General features: G+C 32.3%; 4 protein-coding genes across 5 annotated transcripts; 2 read left to right on the top strand and 2 right to left on the bottom strand.

Moving 5' to 3' along the window:
- Positions 1-2,538: 2,538 nt before the first annotated feature.
- LOC107906694 (chaperonin-like RbcX protein 2, chloroplastic) lies at positions 2,539-4,612 on the top strand. Its single transcript, XM_016833768.2, has 5 exons — positions 2,539-3,210; positions 3,340-3,431; positions 3,892-3,949; positions 4,165-4,230; positions 4,308-4,612. Exons 1-5 carry the CDS (start codon positions 2,866-2,868, stop codon positions 4,428-4,430), a joined length of 684 nt encoding a protein of 227 aa, XP_016689257.1. The 5' UTR covers positions 2,539-2,865; the 3' UTR covers positions 4,431-4,612.
- A 138-nt stretch (positions 4,613-4,750) lies between these two features.
- On the bottom strand, positions 4,751-6,382 carry LOC107906695 (UPF0481 protein At3g47200). The gene has a single exon (XM_041093333.1). It carries the CDS (start codon positions 5,781-5,783, stop codon positions 4,794-4,796), a length of 990 nt encoding a protein of 329 aa, XP_040949267.1. The 5' UTR covers positions 5,784-6,382; the 3' UTR covers positions 4,751-4,793.
- A 2,690-nt stretch (positions 6,383-9,072) lies between these two features.
- Positions 9,073-10,297, bottom strand: LOC107903258 (transcription factor ORG2). 2 transcript variants are annotated; one of them, XM_041093332.1, is made up of 3 exons: positions 9,852-10,297; positions 9,366-9,749; positions 9,073-9,265 (listed from the first exon to the last, which is right to left on the bottom strand). In XM_041093332.1, exons 1-3 carry the CDS (start codon positions 10,158-10,160, stop codon positions 9,170-9,172), a joined length of 789 nt encoding a protein of 262 aa, XP_040949266.1. In that variant the 5' UTR covers positions 10,161-10,297; the 3' UTR covers positions 9,073-9,169. The 2 variants fall into 2 exon arrangements, with proteins under 2 accessions (XP_040949266.1, XP_016684780.1); XM_016829291.2 differs by having other exon boundaries at positions 9,366-9,752; positions 9,852-10,285.
- A 6,120-nt stretch (positions 10,298-16,417) lies between these two features.
- Positions 16,418-22,435, top strand: LOC107906693 (tRNA-specific 2-thiouridylase MnmA). The gene is made up of 10 exons (XM_041093331.1): positions 16,418-16,903; positions 17,914-17,988; positions 18,348-18,401; positions 18,663-18,741; positions 18,890-19,017; positions 19,581-19,664; positions 19,872-19,955; positions 20,755-20,906; positions 21,548-21,698; positions 21,808-22,435. The coding sequence occupies exons 1-10, from the start codon at positions 16,532-16,534 to the stop codon at positions 22,099-22,101; spliced, it is 1,473 nt and encodes a 490-aa protein (XP_040949265.1). The 5' UTR covers positions 16,418-16,531; the 3' UTR covers positions 22,102-22,435.
- Positions 22,436-24,895: the final 2,460 nt, after the last annotated feature.

The raw sequence follows: 24,895 nt of genomic DNA, 5'->3' as shown, positions 1-24,895 counted from the left end.
CTTCTAATTTACCATTTTGCCCTTTAGATCTTTTAAAATTTCATCCTTGAGTCATCACTTAATTTGGTAAAATTACGATTTAGTCCCTCATAATTCTTCATCTATTCAATTTGGCCCCAATTCATCCATTTTCCTTAGTTTCTAGATTATTCCACCCTTAAAATATTTACACTATTGGTCCTTCAACTTTTTCATATTTACACTTTAACCCCTTAAATTTTTGAGTATTTACTCTTGGATAACAAAATTTTTTCTCACTTTTAGAATTTAATCCTTTCTTTAATTAATATGTCATAATATACTTCTCAATGTTGTCATAACTCAAAATTCTCCTTTTTGTCACTTTATTTCCTTACTATATCAAAGATAATATCTTATTGTAAAAAATTTCGGGGTATTACACTACATGGACCTGATCCTTTCTTTAGACTTCTAGAGTCTTCCAAGGCACTCCAAGAACCTTGTAACTTGATTTTTTTCATGCTCGGCTCGTTCTAGACTTGATGAGGCCTTGCTCACTCCCGGGATGTGACACGTGTAATCACTCTAGATATGTCATACTTGAGTTGTGACAAAGGCAATTGTCAATATGCCATAATATTCTATTGATTTTGAGGTTGAAGCCTTTGTTGTGTTGATGGAATTTATCTTTCACTACCTACAACGAATTTTTGTTGTTTTTTCCCCGAATTGTATGATCTCATTCATGAAATGAACTAATGAATTTTGCTTTCAAAAAAATTGATTTCTTTTGAAAGCTAAATAATATTTTATTTCTCAAATATATACAACATCTCCAGCTTTCTTTGGCTGATCCTCTTTAATCAATATGAACAACTAGAGATATTTAGAATCGTTTTGAATTATTAAAAAAATAAGTAAATTGGTTAAATATCTGAATAAACCATAAGCCTTTTTAACAAAAAGTTTTTAGATTTTTCATTATATTTTAATTTATCTTTGGTTTTTTAAACCCGTATTATCTAAGTGTCAAACATCAGCTTCATTCACTATTTAAAACAAATTTTTTATTAATTTTTAATATTTATAATATATTTAAGTTATTATTAATTTATTCATTTTAACTAATTTAAATAGGGACGGTTGAATGAAAAAAAAAAGTTTTACCCCGCTACAACAAGAACTCTTGTATGTAATAATCATCATTCCCAATTCCATACTTTGTAACACGTTTTTTATTTTCAGTAATGAATGGAAATCAAACCATTCTCGACTCAACTACCATTAAAGATTTCTGATAAGAATCCATCAACCAAAATCCAGATAATAGAAGATAAACAAACCCCGCCTTATCCGCAAAAACTCCAAGCCCAATTACCGTGAGCTCCCAAAACACCACCCTCAAATCAGTCTCTTGTCGATTTCATTTGTATTGGATCCTGAAATTTGATTTTTCCTTGCCCATCTCCCAAGGCTTCATCCATTCAACTCTCCGAAGGCCTAACACCTCATACGGCTGGCTACTCCATTCCAATATTTGACCCTTCCCTGCTCCCACCCCAATCCTTTCCTAAATTCCACGTTGCTTCTCAGAAATTCTCCTTTTCTTCCCTTTGGCAGATGGAGGACTCGAATACAATTTTTTATACAACTCACACTCTACTATATATTTTATTACTAGTTTCGCAGAAATTTTAATATTTTTAAAGTCCAGAAATGTTCCAACCTTATGATTTATTCCACTCTGTTACTGGAGTTAATGATTTTCGTGGAATATATTGTTATTCTTTCTTGATTTAACATAACTAAATAAATTGGATTAACTAATTACAAATAGAGTAGAGAGTAGAGGTGTAAATAAGCGGAATTTGAATAAAAAATTATTATTCCAAGTTCAGATTCTACACTTAGACCCTAAAATGGTGAAATTATAAGTTTAGTCCTTTTAAAATTAAAAAAGGTTTTTTAAAGTTTTTTTTAGACAACATTAAGGGTAGAGAATAGGGATAATACGATTTGAACCCGTACCAAACGTAGATCCAAAACCCCCCACTTTAACCAAATAATGCCAAAACTTCCTTGACTTAAAAATAAAAAATTGCATGACGTGTTAATACAATAATAAATGTACATTTTGTTTAATGTTTAAAATATAAAAAAAATAAAATAAAATCTAAATAAATTGAACAGAATAAATTAAAATTGTAAGAAAGTGGATCTATTTGAATAGAGTAGTCCAGATAAGACAAATAAGGTGACTAAAAGTGGTTAACAAGCTATGGTGTCAAATTTGAATACTGTTTTTGCGGTTTTGAAGTAATTGAAATGTTTAAATTTGAAACATTAAGTTGAAAAAAAAGAAAGAAAACTGTGCTTGATGAATTTAACACGTTTAGACAGACACCCCGCAACTAGATTAGATTCAAACATATGGCAAAGAACAAAGAGAGCCACCAAATTTAGGCAACCGTCCAGGTGGTGCTTCCCTGTTGGACTTCACGAATAATCAAACCCATGCAACCTATCTTTGATTTTGCCTCTTTAAAAGCCTTTTTGGTTTTATTTTTTTCCCAACCATATTGGCTTGGACAATTTTGGACCTCAAAATCTACGTTTGGTTAAGCTTTCACCTGCCCTTGCAAATACGCCACATTCTTCACACGTACCCTTTGCCCCACTATTTCCTTTTTCATCTCTTCCTGTACATGAATCTTTGACTTCCCATCTTCAAACCCCATTTTCTTGGATACCAACTATACCATACCATACTCTTTAATTCTGTTTAGTTGGTATCCTTTGTTCTCTTGGGTTTCCAGTTCATACAAATAAAAACGAGAGCAAAAACTTTTTGAGCCAAGTTGTCAACTGTTGTTCGTTTAAGCTCAGGCCAGCAAGAAAAAAAAGATGGTGGGGGCTTTATCAATGGTGGGTTCATCAGTTATGGACTCTCAAACTGGTCCATGTTTGTGCTTGGATGCATTGCCATCCACCAACATGAACCTCAAAACCGGTGCGGAGTTGGGGATGCAAAGGAGGCATTCAATGAAAAGAAAGCATGCGATGGCAAGGCCTGGGTGTTTGGAGTTAAGCAGTTCTTTTGTAGATTCATGGCATGATTCGAGGTTGTCTTCCAAGGTGATTCCAGGCATCATGAGTAAGAATTTAAGGAAGCAGCGTAAGGACCGGAAGCTTGTGGTGGTCGACAATTTAGGAGGGCAATATGAAGATACTTTTTCGGATGTTAAAACGGTAATTAAGATGTATTAAATAGGCAGATGTTTGGAGCTATCTTTTAGGCAATCAACAAACCCAAGTAAGCCCTTGTGATAATTTAAGTTGTATTAAAATAGGTGACTATTTTTTTTTTTCTATTTGCAGCAATTGCTCAACTATTTCACATACAAAGCAGTGAGGACTGTTCTTAATCAGCTCTATGAGATGAATCCACCACAATATACATGGTTCTATCAGTAAGTAGCATATCTGGTGGCCACTGTTTTATACAAATATATTTTTGTTTGTTCTGTTTCTGATTTCCCTGTTGCTTTATGTTTTTGCCCCATCTATACTATAAGAAATAACCTATAGTATCCGGATTATTCATTTTTCTTTACTACTTGTGTTCAACACCTATGTTCTGTAATTGTACACATTTGGACATGAGCACAAGGGCATGGTATACCAAATATATAAAGAGAAATTAAGAAAAGTACCCCATATTGTGAACTACTAACAGGGGAGTTTGAATAATCTTATGGGGGTTTGAACATGATTCTAAGCCCTTTAAATTGGAAACGAATCCGGCTCGAAACCTCGTACTTGTCTGTTTATTGAATCATTTTCCAAAAGTATATCATCAGGTAGGGGACAATATTAACAGAAAGTGGACGTATAGAAAGCTGTGGAATTAAATTGTTGTGGTTTTGGCAGGTTTGTAGCAGCAAATAAGCCCAGTGAAGGCAAGCGTTTCTTACGCATCCTTGGCAAGGTGATTTTAAATAGTGTTCTCTGCTTTATGTTTTATGTTTCACCAAAACTTGGAGGTCAAGAAAATTTTCTTGATTCTTCTTAGTATCAGAACTTGAATTATATACCATGTACAATATCAACCAGCTAACCTAATGTAGAATTTTGAATTTGACGCAAAGTATTCTTAAAAGAAAAAAGGAAAGAAATAAGGGTATTCATATTTGGCAATGACAGGAGAGGCAAGAGCTTGCTGAAAGAGTGATGATAACAAGACTTCATTTGTATGGGAAATGGATTAAGGTAATGAAAATTTTCCTAGTATAACATTGGATGCAGAAAATTAAACAGTTGAACAAATGTCTGTTTTGTTGGTATAGAAATGTGATCATGCTCAAATATACAAAGAGATCTCGGATGAGAACTTGGAACTGATGCGGGAGCGCCTCATCGAGACTGTGGTTTGGCCTTCTGATGATACAAACACTGAGAAGATTGGCTGAGGGACCCGATTCTATCTGATTTTCTTTTCTCCTTTTCTTTCTTCTCTTTTATTAGAATTAGGCATCCTTTCTGTAGAATCATTAAGTCAATATGGTACCAATGACTAGTCACTCATGTATATAAACATTACCCATCATTTCAGATGGTTCTAATGGAAGGAATTGAAGCTGTGATTGCTCAATGTGATTTAACCTTTTTTCCTTTGGCAGAAAATAGACACATGGATTGCAGATGTTGTATTAAACTCAAATTTGTTGGATGCAATTAAGTTTCAGAAAGTAACCTCTTCTCATTTTTTTGATTTTGTGTAATTTGAGTACTTTAAAACGTCTGAATTGAAAGGGAATAACAAATAAGCTAGTCTAGATGACTTGAATAACCGCACAAATGGTTTGTACAAGAGTTAGTAGTAGGAGAAGAGTAGCTGCTATAATAGACAGGCTGCGCCACGGAGAGTTGAAGTAATCTTGTTTCAAGGTCGCATTCCACCTATGCCATCGAGATTTACAGTATGCCTTCATATCTTCAACCACACCAGCAAGCTCAAAGTTTTTCCTACTGATTCGAACCTCTTCAACAAGGCCCTTAAAAAGGGTCGAAACTTCTTCACTATCCTTCAAACAATTTTCAATGATTCCATTTTTAATAAGCAGTTGTGCATCCCTCGGAGACTTGACAAGGAAACTGATCATTGTCACATAGTCGGTTACATAGTTTCTGGAACAGTAATGTTGCTCGTACGCCATGAGATTTCTGAATATAACTTTGGTTCGGTCCATTACAAGCAACTGCGGAATTTCCAAAACCCCATTGTCGAATCTTATGTCGAACAAGTTTTTACTCGACCCTGGTCGAAGTTTGACTCCTGCTTGTTGGAGCTCCATTGCACTGGGAATCTTGAAGTTTTCTATTTCAGTTTTGAAAGAAAAGGATGTGGGTTGAAAACAAAGCCATAGCAAGTCCACAACATGTTCAACTTGAGAGAAATCTTGTTGCAAATTTTCCTCTCTGACATAAGGTCCCCATGCCCATATCCCAAATTTGAGGACCATGTTTTTTATGGAAAATTCGTCACAGTAAAACGCAGATTCCATGGCCAGATTAAACAAATCTTCGAGAATGAAAAAGGGGACCTGATCCTCAATCATGCACAAATCTAGCTGAATATCGTGTATCATCCGAGGGCAGCCAAGTATATGATCATTCCAAAGTTCACCAAAATTGTACCTAAACAAGAGTTCAACAATGAAGATTGCATCAAACAAGACCATTTTCACAAAGTCATCACTGGAGAGCTCAATAATTTGGGCAAAGCAATCACGCAATTTGGCTTCTCTGTCTGTAACAATCATAAGTCATAACACAATCCTTAACACTAACCCTGGTTCGTACAAGAAAATCTCTTAGAAACCTTCTTTTGTACTGTTCCATTGGCTTGAAAATTTGCTGACCATGGTGAAGGGGACCGATCGAAATTACTCGAGGCGTATAGGCCTTATCATTCAACCGGCGAAGCCGGTCGGGGACTTGGAAGATGCAACGTTTATGAGGTAAAGGAAGCAAGGTTTCCAACTCCCTACGCACTGAAGTTGCTAATGCTGCGTACGGGTCCTCCTTCTGCATGTCAAACATGTCGAATGGAATTCGTAAGCTTCCATCCATTTGACTCCTCAGCCTTTTTTGAGTAGTGAGTCTTGGATGATCAAATGGACGCTTGAATTTTATTTTTGAAGAGCTCCCCATTTCTCAAATTTAAGAAAACAAAAGACAAAATATCACGCCGTTGAGGATTTGAGGTGGTAAACAGAGCAGGAACGTATATTTACAATAATAAATCAGTTTTTCACCATTCCTTGAGATAGATGTTAATGCATATTTATTATTTCTTTATAAAACAACTTAATATGTTAATTTGGTGGTATTACTATGCTTTAATGTTGATGTCTCTTCATTCACATCGATGGTTACAACCATTTAAATTTGAATTATGTATATGTTTTTTATTTTCTGTATAAAAGATATAAAATGATAAGAATAGACTTAATAATACAATTTACTTTGTAAATTAAGATACTTCTCTATTGAAATGTTGTCAGGTTGAATATATAGTACAGATTTGTGATTAAATATGTTTAACAATAATATAAGACATAATGATAAATTTAACCCTCAATGTTTACATTTTTTTGTCAATTTGATCTTTATTCTTTTTTAACTAAATTTAACCCTCAATCTTTTAAAAAGAGTGAAATCACTTTTTTTTAAATGTTGTCTAAAACATTATTTTTTAACAATGTTGGCGTGAAAATTTATGTGTACTTCATATTGACACTATTTATCTTCTATATCACGTCAACAAATACTTTAAAATTATAAAAAAATATTTTTAAAATAACATAATTTAAAATTAAAATAAATTTTTTTTAAAAATTCAAGAAAGTAACATGAAGTGGATCGCCAAGTTACCATGTTTAAAAATTTAATATTTTAGTCAATATATTTGTTAAAAAAACAACAATTCTACTCTCTTTGAAAGGTTAAAGGTCAAATTTGATATTTCATGAAAGATTGAGGAGAGATAAATTTATCATTATATCATAGTAAAATAATAATAATAATTGATGCTTAGACAAAAAAAAAAGGTTAAAGGGGAACGAGCCCAAAAGAAGCCCACATTATGATCCATACTCAAAAAACAATAAAGGCCTACCATATCCCACCCAACTCATGTGGGGTGCCACAGAGTTTAATAAATGGGCTCTTACCACAAGTTTGGAACCATTAGTCTTGGATGAGGGAATTTTTAGAATGAATGCTGTTGTCCTTCTTATGGCCGAAGAATGGTCTAGATTGCATGGGTAGTTTATATATTGTATGGAGGGATTACCCTGTTCTTCTTCTCCAAACTATATATATTTTACATTTTATATCTAATATAAAATATATATAATACGAAAAAAAAATAAAAAATATGACATCAAATTAAATAGAGGTGTTTATATTTTAATGGATAAAATTATTCATAAACCTTTTTAAAGGAAAATTTGTGTCTTTTCAAAGAGACATAGAGGCATTTTATTAATACTCTATATATAGACAACACAATGATCAGAAGAAATTGAGAAAAGAATTTAGTTCATCAATTTAAGTGCAGCCATATTGTTTTAATCCTAGATAAAAACATTGTATCATGGGATTAATGCATCTTGATTTATTTGCACAATGGAGAAGAAATAAACTATTTGTAAGATATAGTTTCTACGAAACGCACCTTACCTTTATAACTTTATAAATTTTCAATTTTAGATCAAACTAATTTTTTTTTACACAACCGTTACTACATAATATGCCAATATTTTATTATTTTCTTAAAACAAAAAACTAGTAAACACTTATAAACTCAAAGTTTTACCCTAATTGATTTGTTATTTAATAAGTTTAGTGTTAGAATTTTAATATTTACAAACACCTCCTATCTTTTTCTTTTTTTTTTTTTGAGGAATAGCAATTTCATTGATTCAAAACATCAATAATAAACTAAAATGACAACACAACCTACTAAACAACCACAGTTAAGTACAAATAAGAAAAGACATCTGATAAAAATAAAGAAGATTAAAACAAAAATGGCATTCAAAATCATCAATTCTCGCATACATTAATGGTCATGAATTACTAAATTGTCGGTACCAAAAAAGTACCAATGACGCACAAATAATAACATTCTAGGCGTGAATGTTAAACTTCTGCTAATTACAATGCTAGATGTCCCAAAAAAAATTCTTCCAAATTCAGTTCTCAAAACCAATTTCTTTCAAAACGTGTTGAAAGCAAAACTAAGAAAAGCAATTGAAAAACACTAAAAAATAAAAGTAGTATATTGGTACCGCTTTTAAGGAAAACCTAGCAGACTCTTATTATCACCACTTCCGCTCACTTGTCTGCCAAAAATCTATTGTGATTTGTGAAAGAAACTGTCAGAAAAATAGAAAGAAAGGGAAGATTCTGGCTTATTCCATCTTTAACAATATGTTTGGAATTTGTTAAAGCAAAAGAAACTTTAAAGATTTTATTTTTAAGACTATATTATCATAAAATACTATCAAAAATGAACCTGGAATATTTACTCATGACATTAATAAAACAAAAATATGGGATAAAGAGATGATTAGGTTTCTGTTTTCTAGAGATTAACAATCATTTATTCGAGGTTTTAAACCAAAATATTTCCATGTACTATGAGTAGTTTTTTTTATAATTTAATTATTATTTATGGTTACATAAAAAGATAAAATTGGAGATTTATTTCCATAATTTCCATTCAATTTTAATATCCAAACAAAAACAAATCTATTAAAACATACGGTAAACTAAGTTTGAAATTGTTTAACTACATAATTGTTGAATTAATATTTATTTTTGAACTTTGTTTAACCTGTAAATAAATCAAATATCATGAATAATAGATCCATTTTTAAATATTTTCAAATACAAACATAAATAAATTGGATCAATCACTGAATAATATATGTATATTAGCAGTCCATCAGTTTCCGTGGACATCGAATTAATCAAGTGGAAAAATGGATTTCATGCCCATAAAATTACAGAAAGCATTAAACCCAGTCGGAGAAAATTGGATTTCAGGGACAACATCGATCATTCATGCCCTTTATATTATTACTAAAGTAACTCTTTACATTTTGAAATTGATCCTATAAACCAAGACTATTAGATTTTAGAGTCCCAGCTCTTCCCTATTATAACACAGTGCCAAAATCTTCTCACTCAAAGCTTCCTCTGATCCCATTTTCCTACTTGTTTCCAATTCCATCTGCACAATCCAAAGCAGAAATGGTAACAACTCTTGTACGCCTGTGTATTTGGTCAACATATATATATATAAATATAATCCAAGTTGTAGATATTAGTACCTGAAGGTGAATATTGTAGAAGACGACACCTCCAAATGACTCGAAAGAAGAAACATTTAATAGGAGGAATCCTTGTTGCTCTAAGTACTGCAACATCTCAGATAATAGTCCATTTCTCTTGTCAACTTCCCGCATTGATATTTGGATTGCAACTTCACCATCACTTAACCTATTTATGGAAACACCAACTCCACTTAAACACCTTCCCTGCTTCCTGTTGTTTCTTTTTCGCTCTTCTTCGTTTTCTTCACTAGGTTTAACACCACCCTGCTCAGATATCCTTATCAAAAGCTCTTCTTTTTTCTGAACCAATCTCTCCACTTGCTGTTGCAGCTCTGGTATATATTTCAGTGCATGTGAAACTGTGGCTGGAAAGCTTAACTTCTTCTGAACCAACAAATATATTAAATGAGTTTGCATATTGATATTATGAAGGATGAAACAAATAACTCATAAGTACCATATTGAACATAAATTAATTAGTACCGTTTGATCAGCTACCGGCAGCAATGAACGGAGGGATGAATACATATTGTTAACCTTCTTCCGCCGGTCCCGTTCGCTTGCATTGTGGTTGAGTTTCTTAACTATGCAGGGGTCAGAATTACTGGTTTGGGTGAAATTAGATGCAGGAGATAGAGATTCAAGTGGAATTCCTTCTTGTGGTGGTGGAGGAAATTGAAGGAATGACTCTAAACATTCACTGCCGCCTTCATACATCATATAGTTGTGTTCGTAGCCAATGGGATTAACTAAGGGCCAGTTTGGGGTCGGAAAAGGAGCTAATGCACACATCTTGGATTGGTATAATTTCTTGGAACTTTCTTGACGAACTGAAATAATCGTTACATGTGTATATATACAAACTACCCTCAACGTTCATTCATTTGTTTAAAAAATTGATGACCATCTTTCATTAGCACTTAATAGTATATATTACTTCTTCTATTTATGTTTAAGTTACACGAGTCTACGCGTGTTTACAATTCTTAATAAATTATAAATTAAGATTAAATAATTAACTTAAAGGAGCAAATTGGGAATAACTAAAGGAATGAGAAGCAATACCTATCAACTATTTAATTTAATGTTTTCACTTAGAATAATGGAAAGATTCAGTTGCATTGGGTTATAGATTTGACTTTTTGTAGGGAAATTGCGAGACTTATCCATTTATATAGAAACTGACGAAAAATTGAGAGAAGCGAAAGAGGGAGGAGCGTGCATGGATTCCACGAGCCAAGGGTAGGGTCGCCACCGAAATACGTACGCTAGATTGGGCAAGTCACGTGGAGAACATGTTCCCTACTTGAGGTGACAAATTCCTTTAGTTAAAATTAGAGTCAATTCCATGACAATGATGTGCAAGCAATTGATCTCCCACCAAAAATACTGTTGCGGTTTGAGCCATTTGATTCGAGTAGACGTAATCATTATTTCTTTACAATATTAATCATCAAAACCTGAGGAAGATATATTAAATAAAAAACATTTTGCTAAAGAAAAATAAGATGAGGAGGGAGGTAGAGGTGGAAGTGTTGACAGTTTTGGGAGTCGTTAGAGGTTCTAGATGTCTTAATATTTACTCAACTTTTTTTTTTTTTGAGAATATTCTTGATCCTTCAATCAAAATGAATATTATAAGATTTAGTTATTAAAATATTAAAAAAGTATAATTAATTATTTCATCTTTCAATTTTATTAAAAAAAAGCCATTTTACTTTTCCATTTAATTGTTCTCTTCTTTTAGTAATTTTTAAGTTTTCTTTTCAACTCAAAATAGTTAGAAAAGTTAACATTTGTTAATTTTGCTGAGGTGACGTAAATGTAAATTTGTCATATAGACAGTACTTTAGCATTTAATTAAATTTTAAAAATTTAAAAAAAATACCTTTTTTATACTTTTTAAAAATGATTTTTAAATTTTAAATTTTTTTAAAATTAACTAAATACTGATCTGTCATCCACATAGATGACATGTCAGTAAAGTTAATAAGCATTAATTTTTCCATCCATTTTAAGGTTGACTTGATAAAAATATAAATTTAAGGACTAAAAAATACCAAAAACTAAATAAAAAACTAAAATGATATTTTTTATAAAATTAAAAAGACCAGATAAGTGATTATGAGAATAAAAATCTAACCTTTTTTTTGTTTTCTTTTACCTTGCAAATACAAGGAAATGTATAAAAATAAATAAATGTGCAAAATTTACTTTTGGCATGTCAAAAGTGACCCTCACATTTACAACTTTTGGTATTTTGGTCTTTAAGTTTTGGATCAAATTGTTTGTTTTTAAATGAAAAATGTTGAGTGATCTGTTAAAATTTAAATGTGACAAATTGACATGAACAAATTTTAAATGATATGGAAAAAACGATGTAGTTTTGAAACATAAAATAATTATAACCTAAATTTGAAATGAAAAAAAATAATTAAAAATAACAAAAAAATGAAGATCGCGTTCTTTTGCTTCAATTCATGAGTTTTGCTGCACATGGTCTCCCACCATGAAGCAGCCAAACCACCAGTCTCGAAGAATCAAATGCACAAAAATGGATTTTGACACGATAAGGTTTTAGTAAAATTAGAACCCAAAGCAGAATTAAAATCCTGCACAACTCCTAGGGTTTGGAAATTTCATATTGAAGGACCGAAATGGTATTGATCCCACTAACTTTCTTTGACAGAGTTTTGATTATCCTTGCGATACCTTTTTATCAGAAACGAAAATTGGAATAAACTTTCCCCAAATTGGCAGCTTCATGGTGAGAGACCATGTGCAGCAAAATTCATCAATTGAGACAAAAGAATGTCGATGTTCAATTTTCTTTTAAAAACTTATTTCCTTTTTTGTTATTTTAAATGCTTTTTTTTCATTTAAAATATAGGGCATAAATATAATTATTTTATGTTTTAAAACTATGTTGTTTTTGCTACATCATTTAAAATTTGTCCATGTCAAATTGTCACATTAGTACTGATAAATTTTAACGGTTCAATCAACATTTTTCGTTGAAAAACAAACAATTTAGCTCAAAAATGTAACGTTGAGGGCCATCGTGCTAAAAAAAGAAAATACAATCCTTTGACTTTCCTTTCTATGTTTGCTTCTCTTTTTTTCTTTTTCTTTTTTTTTGTTATTGATTTTGGGTTATTTAGTTTGGTTGGGTTTGGGATGTTGAGTAGAGGTGAAGAGTGTAATAGCCCAATTTTCAGTGGTGTTGGAAATAGTGGTTTGAGACCGTTAAATCCAATGAGTGAGTTCGAAAATTTTATTATTTAGTATTTATGAGTTAAATGCGATTTTAGGAAGACTTTTGAATTAGTGATTGGTGTTTTAGAAGAATTTATTAGGTAAATTGGTTTTGAAAATGGGGTATCAAGACCTCGATTTTATAAATCGAGCCATAAATATTTTTATAAATATTTATAGAGTGTCATTAAGTTAGTATTAAAGTTTCATTAGAAAATTTTAACGTTTTGATAGTTAATTAAATAAAAAGAACTAAATTGAAAAATGTGCAAAACTTACTAATTAAAGAAATAGTGACTAAATAACTTAAGTGGTGAATAAGGGAGGATCAAAGAGGAAATTAAACATTTATTAGAAGGCTGAAACGCACGTGCAGAGAAAAATCTTGAAATTTGATGACTTAGGGGCAAAATGGTCATTTGGGAATTAGGATAAAAAATTAAAACAAAGACTAAATTGAAAACCTAGACATTTCTTCATCAATATTCAGCCAAAAACAGCCATAGGTGAGCTTCTAAAGCTGGTTTTTCATATTTTTATTTCAAGTGAGCTTAATTCTTGTCTTTTTTTTTGAAATTTTTATGTTTTTAAGATTTTACAATTAGGTCCAACTATCTATTTCAGTAGCTTTTGATTTCATGGGTAATTTTGAAAGTTACCATTGATGAGTGCTGGAAGTTTGTGATGAATTAACATGGATTTAGAATTTTAATTTTGTTATATGATCATTTTATCAAGTAATTTCAATAGAAATTTATTTTAGGACCAAATTGTGAAAAAGATTAAATATTAGGGTTTGGTATTAAATTTGGTTTATCAAAGGCTGTGTGATAATTTAGAATATTTAGATAAATTGTCAATTGGGAAAAATTAGCTCATTTGATAGGCTAACTGGTGAGGGACTAATTTGCAAAAATTGTAAAAAGTTAGAGTAATTGTGTAATTTTGAAAATTGATGGGTACAAATTGTGAAGTAGACTGAAACTGAAATGTATGCTGATGATGAATGAATAATTTTACATTTTAGATCAAGAGCCTGTAGATAAACGTGAAAAAAGGAAAATAACAGAATAGTCCCTGAGTTACTACAAATTCCACCATTTAACTCAGGTAAGTTCATATGGTTAAACCTTAATTTAAATTGATGAATGGTAGTATGTATTTATTCATATCATTTGTGGAAAATAAAATTATTGTTAAAATAAAAAAATTAAATTGAATGCTTAAATCTGATATGAAACGCAAGATTGAGTACTATCATTATTGGGAAAGGATGAATTGACGGAAATGTAAAGGATGAATTGACGAAAAATGTAAATGAGGAATTGACGGAAAATGTAAAGGATGAATCGACAGTAATGTAAATGATGAATTGACGGCAAATTGTCTAAGTAAACCGAGGTTTAGCATTTGTTGCGAGCTTTCGTGTTTACTTTTCATTTAGCTCTTATGAGTTTCTCTCAACTCATATGAGTTTTTGTTTAACCCTAATGGGTTTTCGTTCAGTTCCTATGAGCTCAGCTTAACCCGTACGGGGTCCTGATTAGCACTTATGTGCTTTAGTGCAGCCTTCGGGCTTCTGAATACGATGTACTCACATCCGTAAGTTGTACTCTGATTTGGTAAGGGATGGAAGTGACATAAGAGATTAATATAAGAATATTTAAAGTTATTGATAGTATTGATGTGAATTCATAAATTAAAGTTGTGGTTGGCAGGAAATCTAATTTCGAATGATTTACTTACTTGATTTGATTGTAATATTTTCAATGTTTGGTAAGATTTATGTTTAAAAACCATCGAACTTACTAACCTTCATTAAGCTTACTCGTTGTGTTTAATGTCTTTGTAGATTGTTGTGAGGTCGAGGGAATCGAATCAACACATCAAGCCACACTATCTAGTTTAATCCAGTAGTTTTTGCAACGTAAATTTTGGTTTATATGGCATGTATAGGGTTGGTTTGGCAATGAAATAGTTGAATTGTGGTTGTAAATGATAAATGTTGGTAAGTTTGTAATTAGTAGTAGATTTAATAAATCCATGAAATGGGTTAAACAAGTAAGTATAATAGTTAATTAAGTATTTGTGATGTTATGTTATGTTTAAAACATGTTTTTAGCTTGTGTTGATTGCTTGATTGAGATATATTGAAGTATTGAAATGTTGTGTATAGGTTGATGTCAAAATGGGTGAGAAAAGTGGCATTAAAATGGCTTGTTTTCGTCCACACGGGTAGAGACACGGGCGTGTGTCTCAGCTGTGTGTGATACACGGCCTGGCACATGGGCGTGTAATCTGGCCGTGTGTCCCCTACATCTTAAAATTTCAAAACAGAATGCCCAGGTTTTTCACACGGCCTAGCACACAGGCATGTGGCTTGGCCGTGTAACACAAGTCAGAGAGTTACACGGGTATGGACATAGGCTGGGACACGGCCGTATGCCTTACATCGAATACCCACACAGCCTAAGACATGGGCATGTCTTCTGGCCGTGTGAGCCACACAGCTGGCCACACGGGTGAGTGTCCCCTACTCCTAAGAAAATTTTTGACATTTTTCGAAAAATTTCTAGAGTATTCGGTTTAGTCCCGATTCACTTCTAAGGTATATATTAGGCCTTGAGGGCTCATATAAGGGACAATATGAGTATTTTATGATTGGTTTATGATATATTTATTAAATGATATAAAATGTTCGTTTTTATTCCGTATAGTCCAGTAATGCTTCGTAACCCTGTTCCGGCGACGGATAAGGGTTATGAGTGTTACAATGAGTGGGGCAATGATGGTGGTGCTTGAGTGGTGAGGTGATGGAGGGTGTTGCTATGATGGTACCGAGATGGTTGATTATTGGAGGCTCAATTTCAGTTGAGAGGGGGAGAAAATGATGATTGATGATAGAGGGCCACGGGTGATTAGCTTTTTCTCCTTGTTCTCGTTGAAGAATCAGTTCGGACGGTGATTGGAACTCTGATTGTCAATAGCGAGATGCGGTGTAGTGTTTTTATTATTGTTGTAATCGCATTGAACTGGAATAAAAGCAAACTGTGAACGAGAACAGGAATAGGAACCGGAGCAGGAGACAAAAGGAGAACGAAGACCATTGGAGGAATATAAAGAGAGGACATTATTAATATATTTTTTAGATTTTTATTTTGTATTTTAATATATATTTTAAATTATAACATCATCATGATATCATTATGTCGCATGTCACAATCCTATATTGCCACATGTCTTAAATTTATTTGCGATGGAAAAAAAATTTGAATACCAATCTGGGACAAGAAAAACTTTATATACCAAATTGGGAGAAGTGTAGAAGTTGAGATACCTATTTTATATTTTGTAAGCCGCTAAAAATTCATGGAATGAACTAAGGTGAATTGACAACTGTTGTTCTTATAGAAAGAAAACAGAATAGTGGATTAAATGGGAGAGTTTCTTTGTTATCGTACATAGCTAGAGTAATTTAAGGAACCTCTAAAACCCTTACAACATTTATTTTATGTGGAAAGTTATTAGTTTCATTCATTATTTGTGAATGAGTTAAAATTAATTTTGTTTAAATTCTCAAATTGCTCCAGTTATTTTCTGAAATTATTAATTTTAATAGCTAATATCATAACATTTGATAATTTCGTTGAATCCTATTGCTCTGTATTTATTTTTTAACTAAAAGTTAATTATTGTTATTGTATCATGTACACGTGGTGCATTTTGGCGCCAGGGGAAACCATTATCTCGCCTGGTGATTAAAATTTTACATCTCCATTTTGAGATTTTATTCTTTGTGAACTTGAAATTTAGATCTTATATTTTCATTTTCCAAAATTAAATCTTTCATTCCAAAATTTTGAAAAAAACATAAAACCCCATCTTCCTCTTTCCTTACCCCCCCAAACATGGCGAAATTCATCGTTTCACCCAAATTGCTGAGACTGAAACCCAGGCTAACGCCAATAGTCTCGCTTCCTTCCTCTCATTTCCTTCACTACCACTTCCCAAAACCGACCTCGTCTTCTTCCACTGCTTCACTTCCTCAAACTCTCCCAACATCTTATTCTCTTCCTCCTAAACCTGTTTCTCCACTTAACACTGCTGCAACTTTCAATAACGTTATACTCGACCCTCGCCATCTCTCCTGCTGTATGCCTGATAAACGCCTTAAAGTGGCCGTTCTGCTTAGCGGCGGTGTCGATAGCAGTGTCGCTCTTCGTCTCCTTCATGCCGCTGGTCACTCCTGCACTCCTTTCTACCTCAAAATTTGGTTCCAAGTAACCCCCTTTCACACTTTTCTTCATTTTTATGTTTAGGGTTTAGCGCTGTTAGTGATCATAATTTGGACTGTTGGTGGCTGACTTTGTTCTGCATTGAAAAAAAACAAGTGTATAAACAAGCTGATAAATTTATTTATGTTTGTTTGTCAATATTGGGTCTAGGTGAAAAGTTGTCCTTTGGAACGGTACTTAATTGATTTTCTATTATCAAAATTACGATTGTTTTTAAAAAGAAAAAAAAAATTCTGTGAGCATTGTTATTAAAGGAGTATAAGGTTGTCGACTTCATATGTAACTATTAAAAGAAGGTTTAATAGAAAACTTAATCAGGACTTCCTAGTATATAGAGTCTACAACTTACTTTGTCATATGGGATGTGGCATTATGGAGGTAGCCTGAGGATTGCCTTATGATTCAAATTTTGTTTTTGAAAGTTTGTTCTTACTGTTTGATGGTAACATGAGCTTATTTATTTGGATTATATGATGATCTTTAACTGATATAAGTAGTGGATACAATTTAATCAAAATAGTGGAAATATTGGTACACGATCTTTATGGAGTATGCATCTATACATTCATATATGCAATTTCATCACATTGCCTGATTTGTTGAATTTCGGATAGAGATCATAGCATGATATTGTCAGTTGAAAAGAGTGACCTTTTAGTTTTTGGGGAAAAAGAAAGAAAGAAAGAAGATATCCTTCATAATTGAACTGACCAGATATCACTTAATAAAAGAATGAATCCTCACAGTTGACAGGAGTGTTGGTCTCTTGAATCATCAATCAACAAAAATAAGTAGAAGTTCAACAATGGCATGATAAAATTTCTGTAGCTTACTTTTGGACTTAACTTTAAAGCATGCTAAGTGTCAAGATATGTTAGTAGCTTGTTTTGGAAAATGCATTGGAAGCTTATGGATGCAAGTTGAGGTCCTTTTTGAAGGTTTTTTTCTCTCCACTAGAAACTAAAAGACTCGACCTGATGCTTGGTTTTGTGTAGGAAGACTTTGAGAACTACTGGACAGAATGCCCCTGGGAAGAAGATTTGAAGTATGCAAGGGCTGTTTGTGATCAGGTTATTTTCTTTTAAGAATAGTTCTTATCATTGTTCTTTTCTATTTTTGAAAAAATCTATCTTGGTTGAAGGTGGAACGGCTGAGTTGGATAAAATGTAACTATTCAAAAATCTTTGGACATGTAGATTTTCTAGTTGAGTTTTATTTATATTCTAAATGATTTTGCAAATTTTTTTGGTATTATTCTCACCTCATTGTTCATATGTTAAATATCTTCCACTTTCATCTGCTTTACTGTCATTTAAATCTCTTGCATGACCGGTGCCTGTCTACACTAATTTTGTGGAAAAGCTTTTTGCTAACATGGTATTGGAGCATGAATACTTAAACTGAATGTTAGTATCATGTTGGTTTTCAGGTTGATGTTTCTTTACAAGTTGTGCATTTGACTGATGAATATTGGAACAATGTGGTACGTATTTAACCTTTTGAGTTGGATTTTCAACTTGTCTTTACTAAAATATAATAAAATGGACTACAAGTCTACTTATCAATAACACCCTAAATTTAAATTTTCAAAAATTTCAAAAGAAAAAAAAAACCCCAAGAAAAACCACTAAAATATCAGAACATATAAAAATATATTATCAAAATACAATATAATCATAAATTTATACTTAATTTAGTAATTATTGATTGCCCCAATTTATCATAAAAGTTACCTCTCTTTCAGGTTTCCTACATTATTGAGGATTATCGATGTGGCCGTACTCCAAATCCAGATGTTCTTTGCAATACAAGAATAAAATTCGGTATGGACTCCATCTGAAATTTTGATTTATTAATGTAGAAGGTGTTTGGATGTGTTTTGTTCTCCTTTTTGGGTTCGGTAAATTGGTAGTAGTGACAGTTATATCTATGCTATGTTCATTTTGCATTTATGTTAATAGTGGCTTTCAGGTGCATTCATGGACGCTATCTACAATATGGATTATGACTATATTGCTTCTGGGCACTATGCCAATGTTGTTCACCCATCTGCTGATCAAAGCAATAAGGCTTCTATCTTAGAACTATCACAGGACATGGTACTTATGCAATTGTTCTTTTCAATTCTGATGGCTGTCTTGATAGTGGCTTGTTAGACTAATATAAACTGGATGCTCAACAAGTGGTTTGTATAAATGTTTCGTCTTTGCTTATTGGGGATGTATCTGGCAACCATATGATAGATAATAAGTTGAATTTGCTTTGATATAGAAAACCTGAGTTTCATACCATGCTTAAACATTTTCTGGACAAATTACATTGTAAACATGTTTTCTACCATTTGTTTTAATGTTCTATATCGTGCTTTGGATATAATCAGAACTTTGCACTTCCTAATGGAAACTATTAGTCAATTCTTCAAATTCATGATAGGAAAATATTTTACATTTTTAATTTTCATGTGAGAAGTGATTTACTGGAATATTAGTTCCTTTGGTACATATGAATCATATATATATTGTTGTACCAGTAAAAGATGCAAAGCAAATTCATGTTTTTTTAATTACAACAATATAATATTCTGTTAATACAAATTTGGTATAATGATTTGTTCCGTTACTACAAAAGGCTTTTTCTGAGATCTATAATGTTAACTTTGCAGGTCAAGGATCAAACATACTTCCTTTCGCATCTCTCACAGTTCCAGCTCAAACAACTTATTTTCCCACTTGGATGTCTCTCAAAGGTGAGTTGCACTAGATTGATCGCAATTTGGTCAACTGGGATGCTATTTTCACTTTCCCCTCTGTTTCTCACTTAAGGTGGCGCCTGCTGTGTTCTTGTTGTTTCCTTTTTGCTTCCTAACTTTCCTGGTCTTACTTATGCTTAAGCAAGGTTCTTGTGTTGCATTTTAGTTCTGATTTTCTTCTGTATACGGCCATATTATCTACAGGATGAAGTTCGCCAACTAGCTGCTAAATTTGACTTGCCTAACAAAGGTAGGAAGGATTCACAAGGAATTTGCTTTCTTGGGAAGGTATATAATGTTAGCACCTGTTTCAAACCACATTTGCATGCATTTTAATATCTTTCATTGAAATATATAATTGAAGTTATTTACACCCTTTTGATAATAATTTGGTACTTTGTAGGAAAGCTAACACATGTTTCCCCCTAAGTTCTGCTTAGAGGTGTTCATGGGTCAGGTCGGGCCAGGCCTATGCATGATATCAGTACCATACACAGTTGTCCAAACTTGGCCCAACTTGAAATATGGGCCTCAAACGTTGCCCCAGCCTGCCCATATTTGTAAATGGCTAACTCAAGCCTGTTTAGGCCCTTCCATATTATTATTATTTTTAAATATAATTATGTTATTTAATGTTTAGTAATTATATATATTTACTACCCTTATATATTTCTTTCTTTTATAAATTTTTTAAACATAAACAACTTAAACATACTATTTAATATTTATGTTATAGTATATTTAATTTGATTTGATGTAAATTGCATGATATATAAAAGAAATATCAAAATGGGCCAGGCTGGGTTGGGCTTTGAATATTGAAGCTTGAGCTTGAGCTGTAATTTAAACTGGCCTACTTTTTTTTGTTTGACCCCATTTTTTCGGGCTTAATATTTTTGCCCAAGTCCTCCCAAATTTCGGGCAGCCCTTCAACAGATTCATGAAGAAGCAAATACTTTACATGAGATAATTGAGGAAAATTTAGAAAATATTCTAGTGGTCTTTTATGCACATAACTGGAATTGGCCAAACAGTTCTTAGTAATATATGAAATATTTTGCTGATTAGATATGGTGGTTTGTTATAGATAAGGTTCAGTGATTTTGTTGCAAGGCATATTGGGGAGATGGAAGGAATCATATTAGAAGCCGAGACAGGAGATTTCCTTGGGAAACATAGAGGGTTTTGGTTCTACACAATTGGTCAACGCCAAGGCCTACGTCTCCCTGGGGGACCTTGGTATGCTATATAACTATTGACCTTTCCTATCAGTAAGTCATTGTCATATTATCCTGGGTCATGAAAATTATTGTTTCAAATTTGTGGAAGAATAGCTTTAGCATCCCATGCTTAATACTGCTTTCTCCTTTGTTATACTTTGGAGTTTCAAGGAAGGATTCTTTTAAATCAAGCTTGTATGATAAATTGTATATAACATTAATTGCATACATCTTAAAGATGCATATGTTGATGGTTGGTTCAATTTGCTAGCATCAATACTCAATATATTCCTCTGCCGAATTGTTTGGGCATCCCAACACAAGTTGGCTGAAACAGAGACGCTTCTATTAAGTAAATATGCAACCTCAGCTTTATCAACTTGAGATCCCATCATATGATAAGATCATGAAACAGGGTTAGGTCTGCTCGAATATGGATTTAAAGTAGGAAACTGAAAATAAGATGGTATTATGTAATGGGGCTCACGTTGAGCATAGGATTCTAGAAAAACCTTCACTTATCACTATTCTTTGACTATTTGTTGATAGACGTTGTTGTAATTTTCTTTCCAATATTTTTAAGATCTTAGGCACTTGAAAATTCCATTTCTTCCTAAATTTTGATCTTGTTTCCAACCGTATCTATTATGTTTCCCTCAGGTATGTTGTTCAGAAGGATGTAAAAAATAATGTTGTATTTGTGTCAAGAAATTATTTCTCGTTGGACAAAAGAAGGCGTGTGTTTCGTGTTGGCTCTTTGAAGTGGTTTAGTGGGTCACCTCCTAACCATATTGATCAGCTCCAATGCAAGGTAAAACAATCTTTTATTCATTGACAGTCTTGAAATAACATAATTGTGGAAATATTTTTACTGTTAGTATAATGGTTCAATTTTAGCTTAACTAGTCTGAACTCTTCAGGTCAGACATGGTCCTGGCTTTTATAACTGCAATTTTAAAATGGAGCATGGTGAAGATGGCAATGACGATATTGCGGTTGCCCAGTTATCTGAGGATGATCAAGGTCTTGCCGCTGGGCAGTTTGCAGCCTTCTATGAGAGACAAACCTGCTTAGGTTCTGGTGTGATATTGGAGTCCTGGGATGATCGGGGATTTCCCGTTTGTGCCAAGGCTCTTGAGATTGCAAGAATGGAAGATAAATCAGAACTTGGGAAACCAGTTAAGGTCATGACAAAACCAGGAACTCTTGCATAAGTATCTGTTGTCAATGACTACACTGAACTCTTCCCAAGCTCGATTGGTTCCTGAATTTCTGTCTCAGATAAAAGGGAACATGCAACTGCAGAGCATGCAATGAGCAGAGTTTTAGTTGATAATTTGGTTGCATCTACTTGAGGTTACATATGTGGCCTCCTGATGCTGGGAAAAATTAATGGACTGTGGTGTAGGTGGGGGTTTATGTTTCGTCCATATTTTCTTCATGGAGAGCTCTTTTTATGGATTAGCTCCGTCAATTAAACTTATTTCACCCATATTGTTGTATATCACTGCTATTAAGTAATTTATGGAGCAAGCCTTGTTGCCATAATTTGGAAACGAAGTGTAGATAATGGTGGGTTCAAATTTGAAAAAAATAAAAATTTACTACCAAAAGAGGCGATTAACTTAGAAAAATAAGGTAACAAAGCTCACAGCTTGAGTTTTTATTGGAGGCGGACAAGGACAGGTCATGTGGGCTTATTTGGCATTAGTGACAGAGCAATTCACTGGAAGCTGGGTCCTGTTGTTTACGAATTTATGAAACAAAGGCACAGAGGAGTAATGATGGAGCAGAAAGTTGGCAACCTAATTTCTAGATTAGGATACATTAATTTTGATTTTTGGTACCATGGTACACATGAGATATTGATTATGGTTTATGGTTTAAATATATAATTGAAGAAAAATAAGGACATCAAATTATTTTTATATTAGATAAATATAATGATTTTTGTATATAATACAAATATAAAATAATGTTATATCAATAATTATGTTAATATTTTGTGAGAATTAAATGAAATCAAAATTATATATAATTGCACAATAAATTAATGTGTTTTTAATTTTATAAATTCAAGCTTTGTTTCAGTATTTAAAAAAAAATAGTTAAGATGAAAAGGGAGAGGCAAGGACACATCCACTTTGAAGAGAGGAGAGGTGCTTCTTTTAGTCATTTCAAATCAAATGTGTCATTTCAAATCAAATGTGAAAAATAATTTTCCAACTTCTTGGTTTGGATAATGAAATTGATGAGCCGCCTCTTTCACATTACTACAAACCACCACCTTGTGAACTCTACTATTATCATTATTATTTTCTCATTTATTGCTGGCTTTGTAATACTCTGAAAGTTGTTACAGAAAGAAAGTGAGATATTATCTTTGATACAGTAAAAAAAATAAATTGATAAAAAGGTAAATTTTGAGTTGTGTCAACAAAATTTGGTTAGGAAGTATATTGTGATGTATTAATTCAAGAAATGACTAAATCGTAAAAGTGAGAAAAGTTTTATGGTCCAAAAGTAAATACTTAAAATTTGAGGGGTTAAAGTGTAAATATGAAAATTTTGAAGGACCAATAGTGCAAATATTTTAAGGGTGAAAGGATCTAGAAACTAAGGAAAATGGATGAATTAGGACCAAAATGAATAAGTGAAAAAATGATGAGGGGTTAAATAATAATTTTACTAAAATGAGCGATGATTCAATGTAGGAATTTTGAAAGATCATGAGGGACAAAATGGTCATCTAGCAAGAAAGATATTTTGAAGAGTAGTGACGATGTTGGTGATATTTTAGATTAATTAAATAAATATTAGTTTATTAATATTTTGATTTAACATTTAATTATATTTTCTTATTATTTTACTTAGTATATAAGGAAAGAAAGATGAAGAATTCTCTTCGTCTTTCCATGTTCTCAATGTTAGAAGAAGAAGAAAGAAAAAAATTCTTTACAATTTGGTCCTTTCACAAAAAATCCACCATTTTCACTTAGAAATTAAAAGAATTTCCATAGTCACCAAGAGAGAAAAATAATAAGGAGACTATGGGGAGCTAGAATATCAAGTTAGATTCAAGAAAATAGAAGTTGGAGGAGAGAGAGAGTCAAGTTAAAGTTTGGTTTCAAGAGAATAAGGTATGGTTGTTAAGGTTTTATGTTATTTTTAAGTTTAGTAGTGATAGAAAAGTATAAAAATGGTGTTAAAGTAAATATTTCTCATGAGGAAATGTTGTGTTTTTGACATGTTGATGAAGAGAGAAGTTGAGTAAGTGAATCAAGTGGTAGGAGAAGAGAAAAACAAGAGATTTTGATAGAAAAGAGGTAATTGTTATTTAAAGGTTAAAATGTGATCTTTGTAAACTAAGTGGTAATTAAGTAAATAAAATAAAAATAGTGTGAAATAATTTACCATGTGAAGTAGGAAATTATAATAAAAGTGTAATAGTTGGGTTACGTGTTAGTGAAAAATATACAAAGTATTAGATAATTGAAATTGTAATACCCCGAAAATTTCTATAATAAGAAATTAAGATAGTATCCTTGATATAGTAAAATAAAGAAATAAAGTGACAAAAAGGGAATTTTTGATTTATGTCAACATTGAGAAGTATATTATGACATATTAATGCAAGAAAGGACTAATTCGTAAAAGTGAGAACAGTTTTGTTGCCCAAGAGTAAATACTTAAAATTTGAGGAGTTAAAGTGTAAATATGAAAAAGTTGAAGGATCAATAGTGCAAATATTTTAAGGGTGAAATGATTTAAAAACTAAGGAAAATGGATGAATTAGGACCAAATTGAATAAGTGAAGAATTATGAGGGACTAAATCATAATTTTACCAAATTGAGTGATAACTCAAGGATGGAATTTTAAAATATCATAAAAGGAAAAATGGTCAATTAGAAGGAGAGAGAAATCTAGAAGGAAATGATGATGTTGGTGATATTTTAGATTAATTAACTAAATAAATATTAGTTTATTAATATTTTAATTTGATTTTT

This window comes from Gossypium hirsutum, chromosome D05 (genome assembly GCF_007990345.1).
Source record: "Gossypium hirsutum isolate 1008001.06 chromosome D05, Gossypium_hirsutum_v2.1, whole genome shotgun sequence".
Classification (NCBI taxonomy): domain Eukaryota; kingdom Viridiplantae; phylum Streptophyta; class Magnoliopsida; order Malvales; family Malvaceae; genus Gossypium; species Gossypium hirsutum.
This window is presented reverse-complemented; position numbering and strand designations above follow the sequence as displayed.

What these genes read in the sequence shown, in the direction of transcription:
- LOC107906693 (XM_041093331.1), top strand. Translation starts at nt 16,532, where the DNA reads ATGGCGAAATTCATCGTTTCACCCAAATTGCTGAGACTGAAACCCAGG. An exon ending in ACCTCAAAATTTGGTTCCAA is followed by an intron (nt 16,904 to 17,913) that starts GTAACCCCCTTT and finishes GGTTTTGTGTAG; the next exon opens with GAAGACTTTGAGAACTACTG. An exon ending in CGTCTCCCTGGGGGACCTTG is followed by an intron (nt 20,907 to 21,547) that starts GTATGCTATATA and finishes TGTTTCCCTCAG; the next exon opens with GTATGTTGTTCAGAAGGATG.
- LOC107906694 (XM_016833768.2), top strand. Translation starts at nt 2,866, where the DNA reads ATGGTGGGGGCTTTATCAATGGTGGGTTCATCAGTTATGGACTCTCAA. An exon ending in CAATATACATGGTTCTATCA is followed by an intron (nt 3,432 to 3,891) that starts GTAAGTAGCATA and finishes TGGTTTTGGCAG; the next exon opens with GTTTGTAGCAGCAAATAAGC. An exon ending in TGTATGGGAAATGGATTAAG is followed by an intron (nt 4,231 to 4,307) that starts GTAATGAAAATT and finishes TTGTTGGTATAG; the next exon opens with AAATGTGATCATGCTCAAAT.
- LOC107906695 (XM_041093333.1), bottom strand. Translation starts at nt 5,783, where the DNA reads ATGATTGTTACAGACAGAGAAGCCAAATTGCGTGATTGCTTTGCCCAA.
- LOC107903258 (XM_016829291.2), bottom strand. Translation starts at nt 10,160, where the DNA reads ATGTGTGCATTAGCTCCTTTTCCGACCCCAAACTGGCCCTTAGTTAAT. An exon ending in TGCCGGTAGCTGATCAAACG is followed by an intron (nt 9,753 to 9,851) that starts GTACTAATTAAT and finishes TTGTTGGTTCAG; the next exon opens with AAGAAGTTAAGCTTTCCAGC. An exon ending in TCTACAATATTCACCTTCAG is followed by an intron (nt 9,266 to 9,365) that starts GTACTAATATCT and finishes TGGATTGTGCAG; the next exon opens with ATGGAATTGGAAACAAGTAG.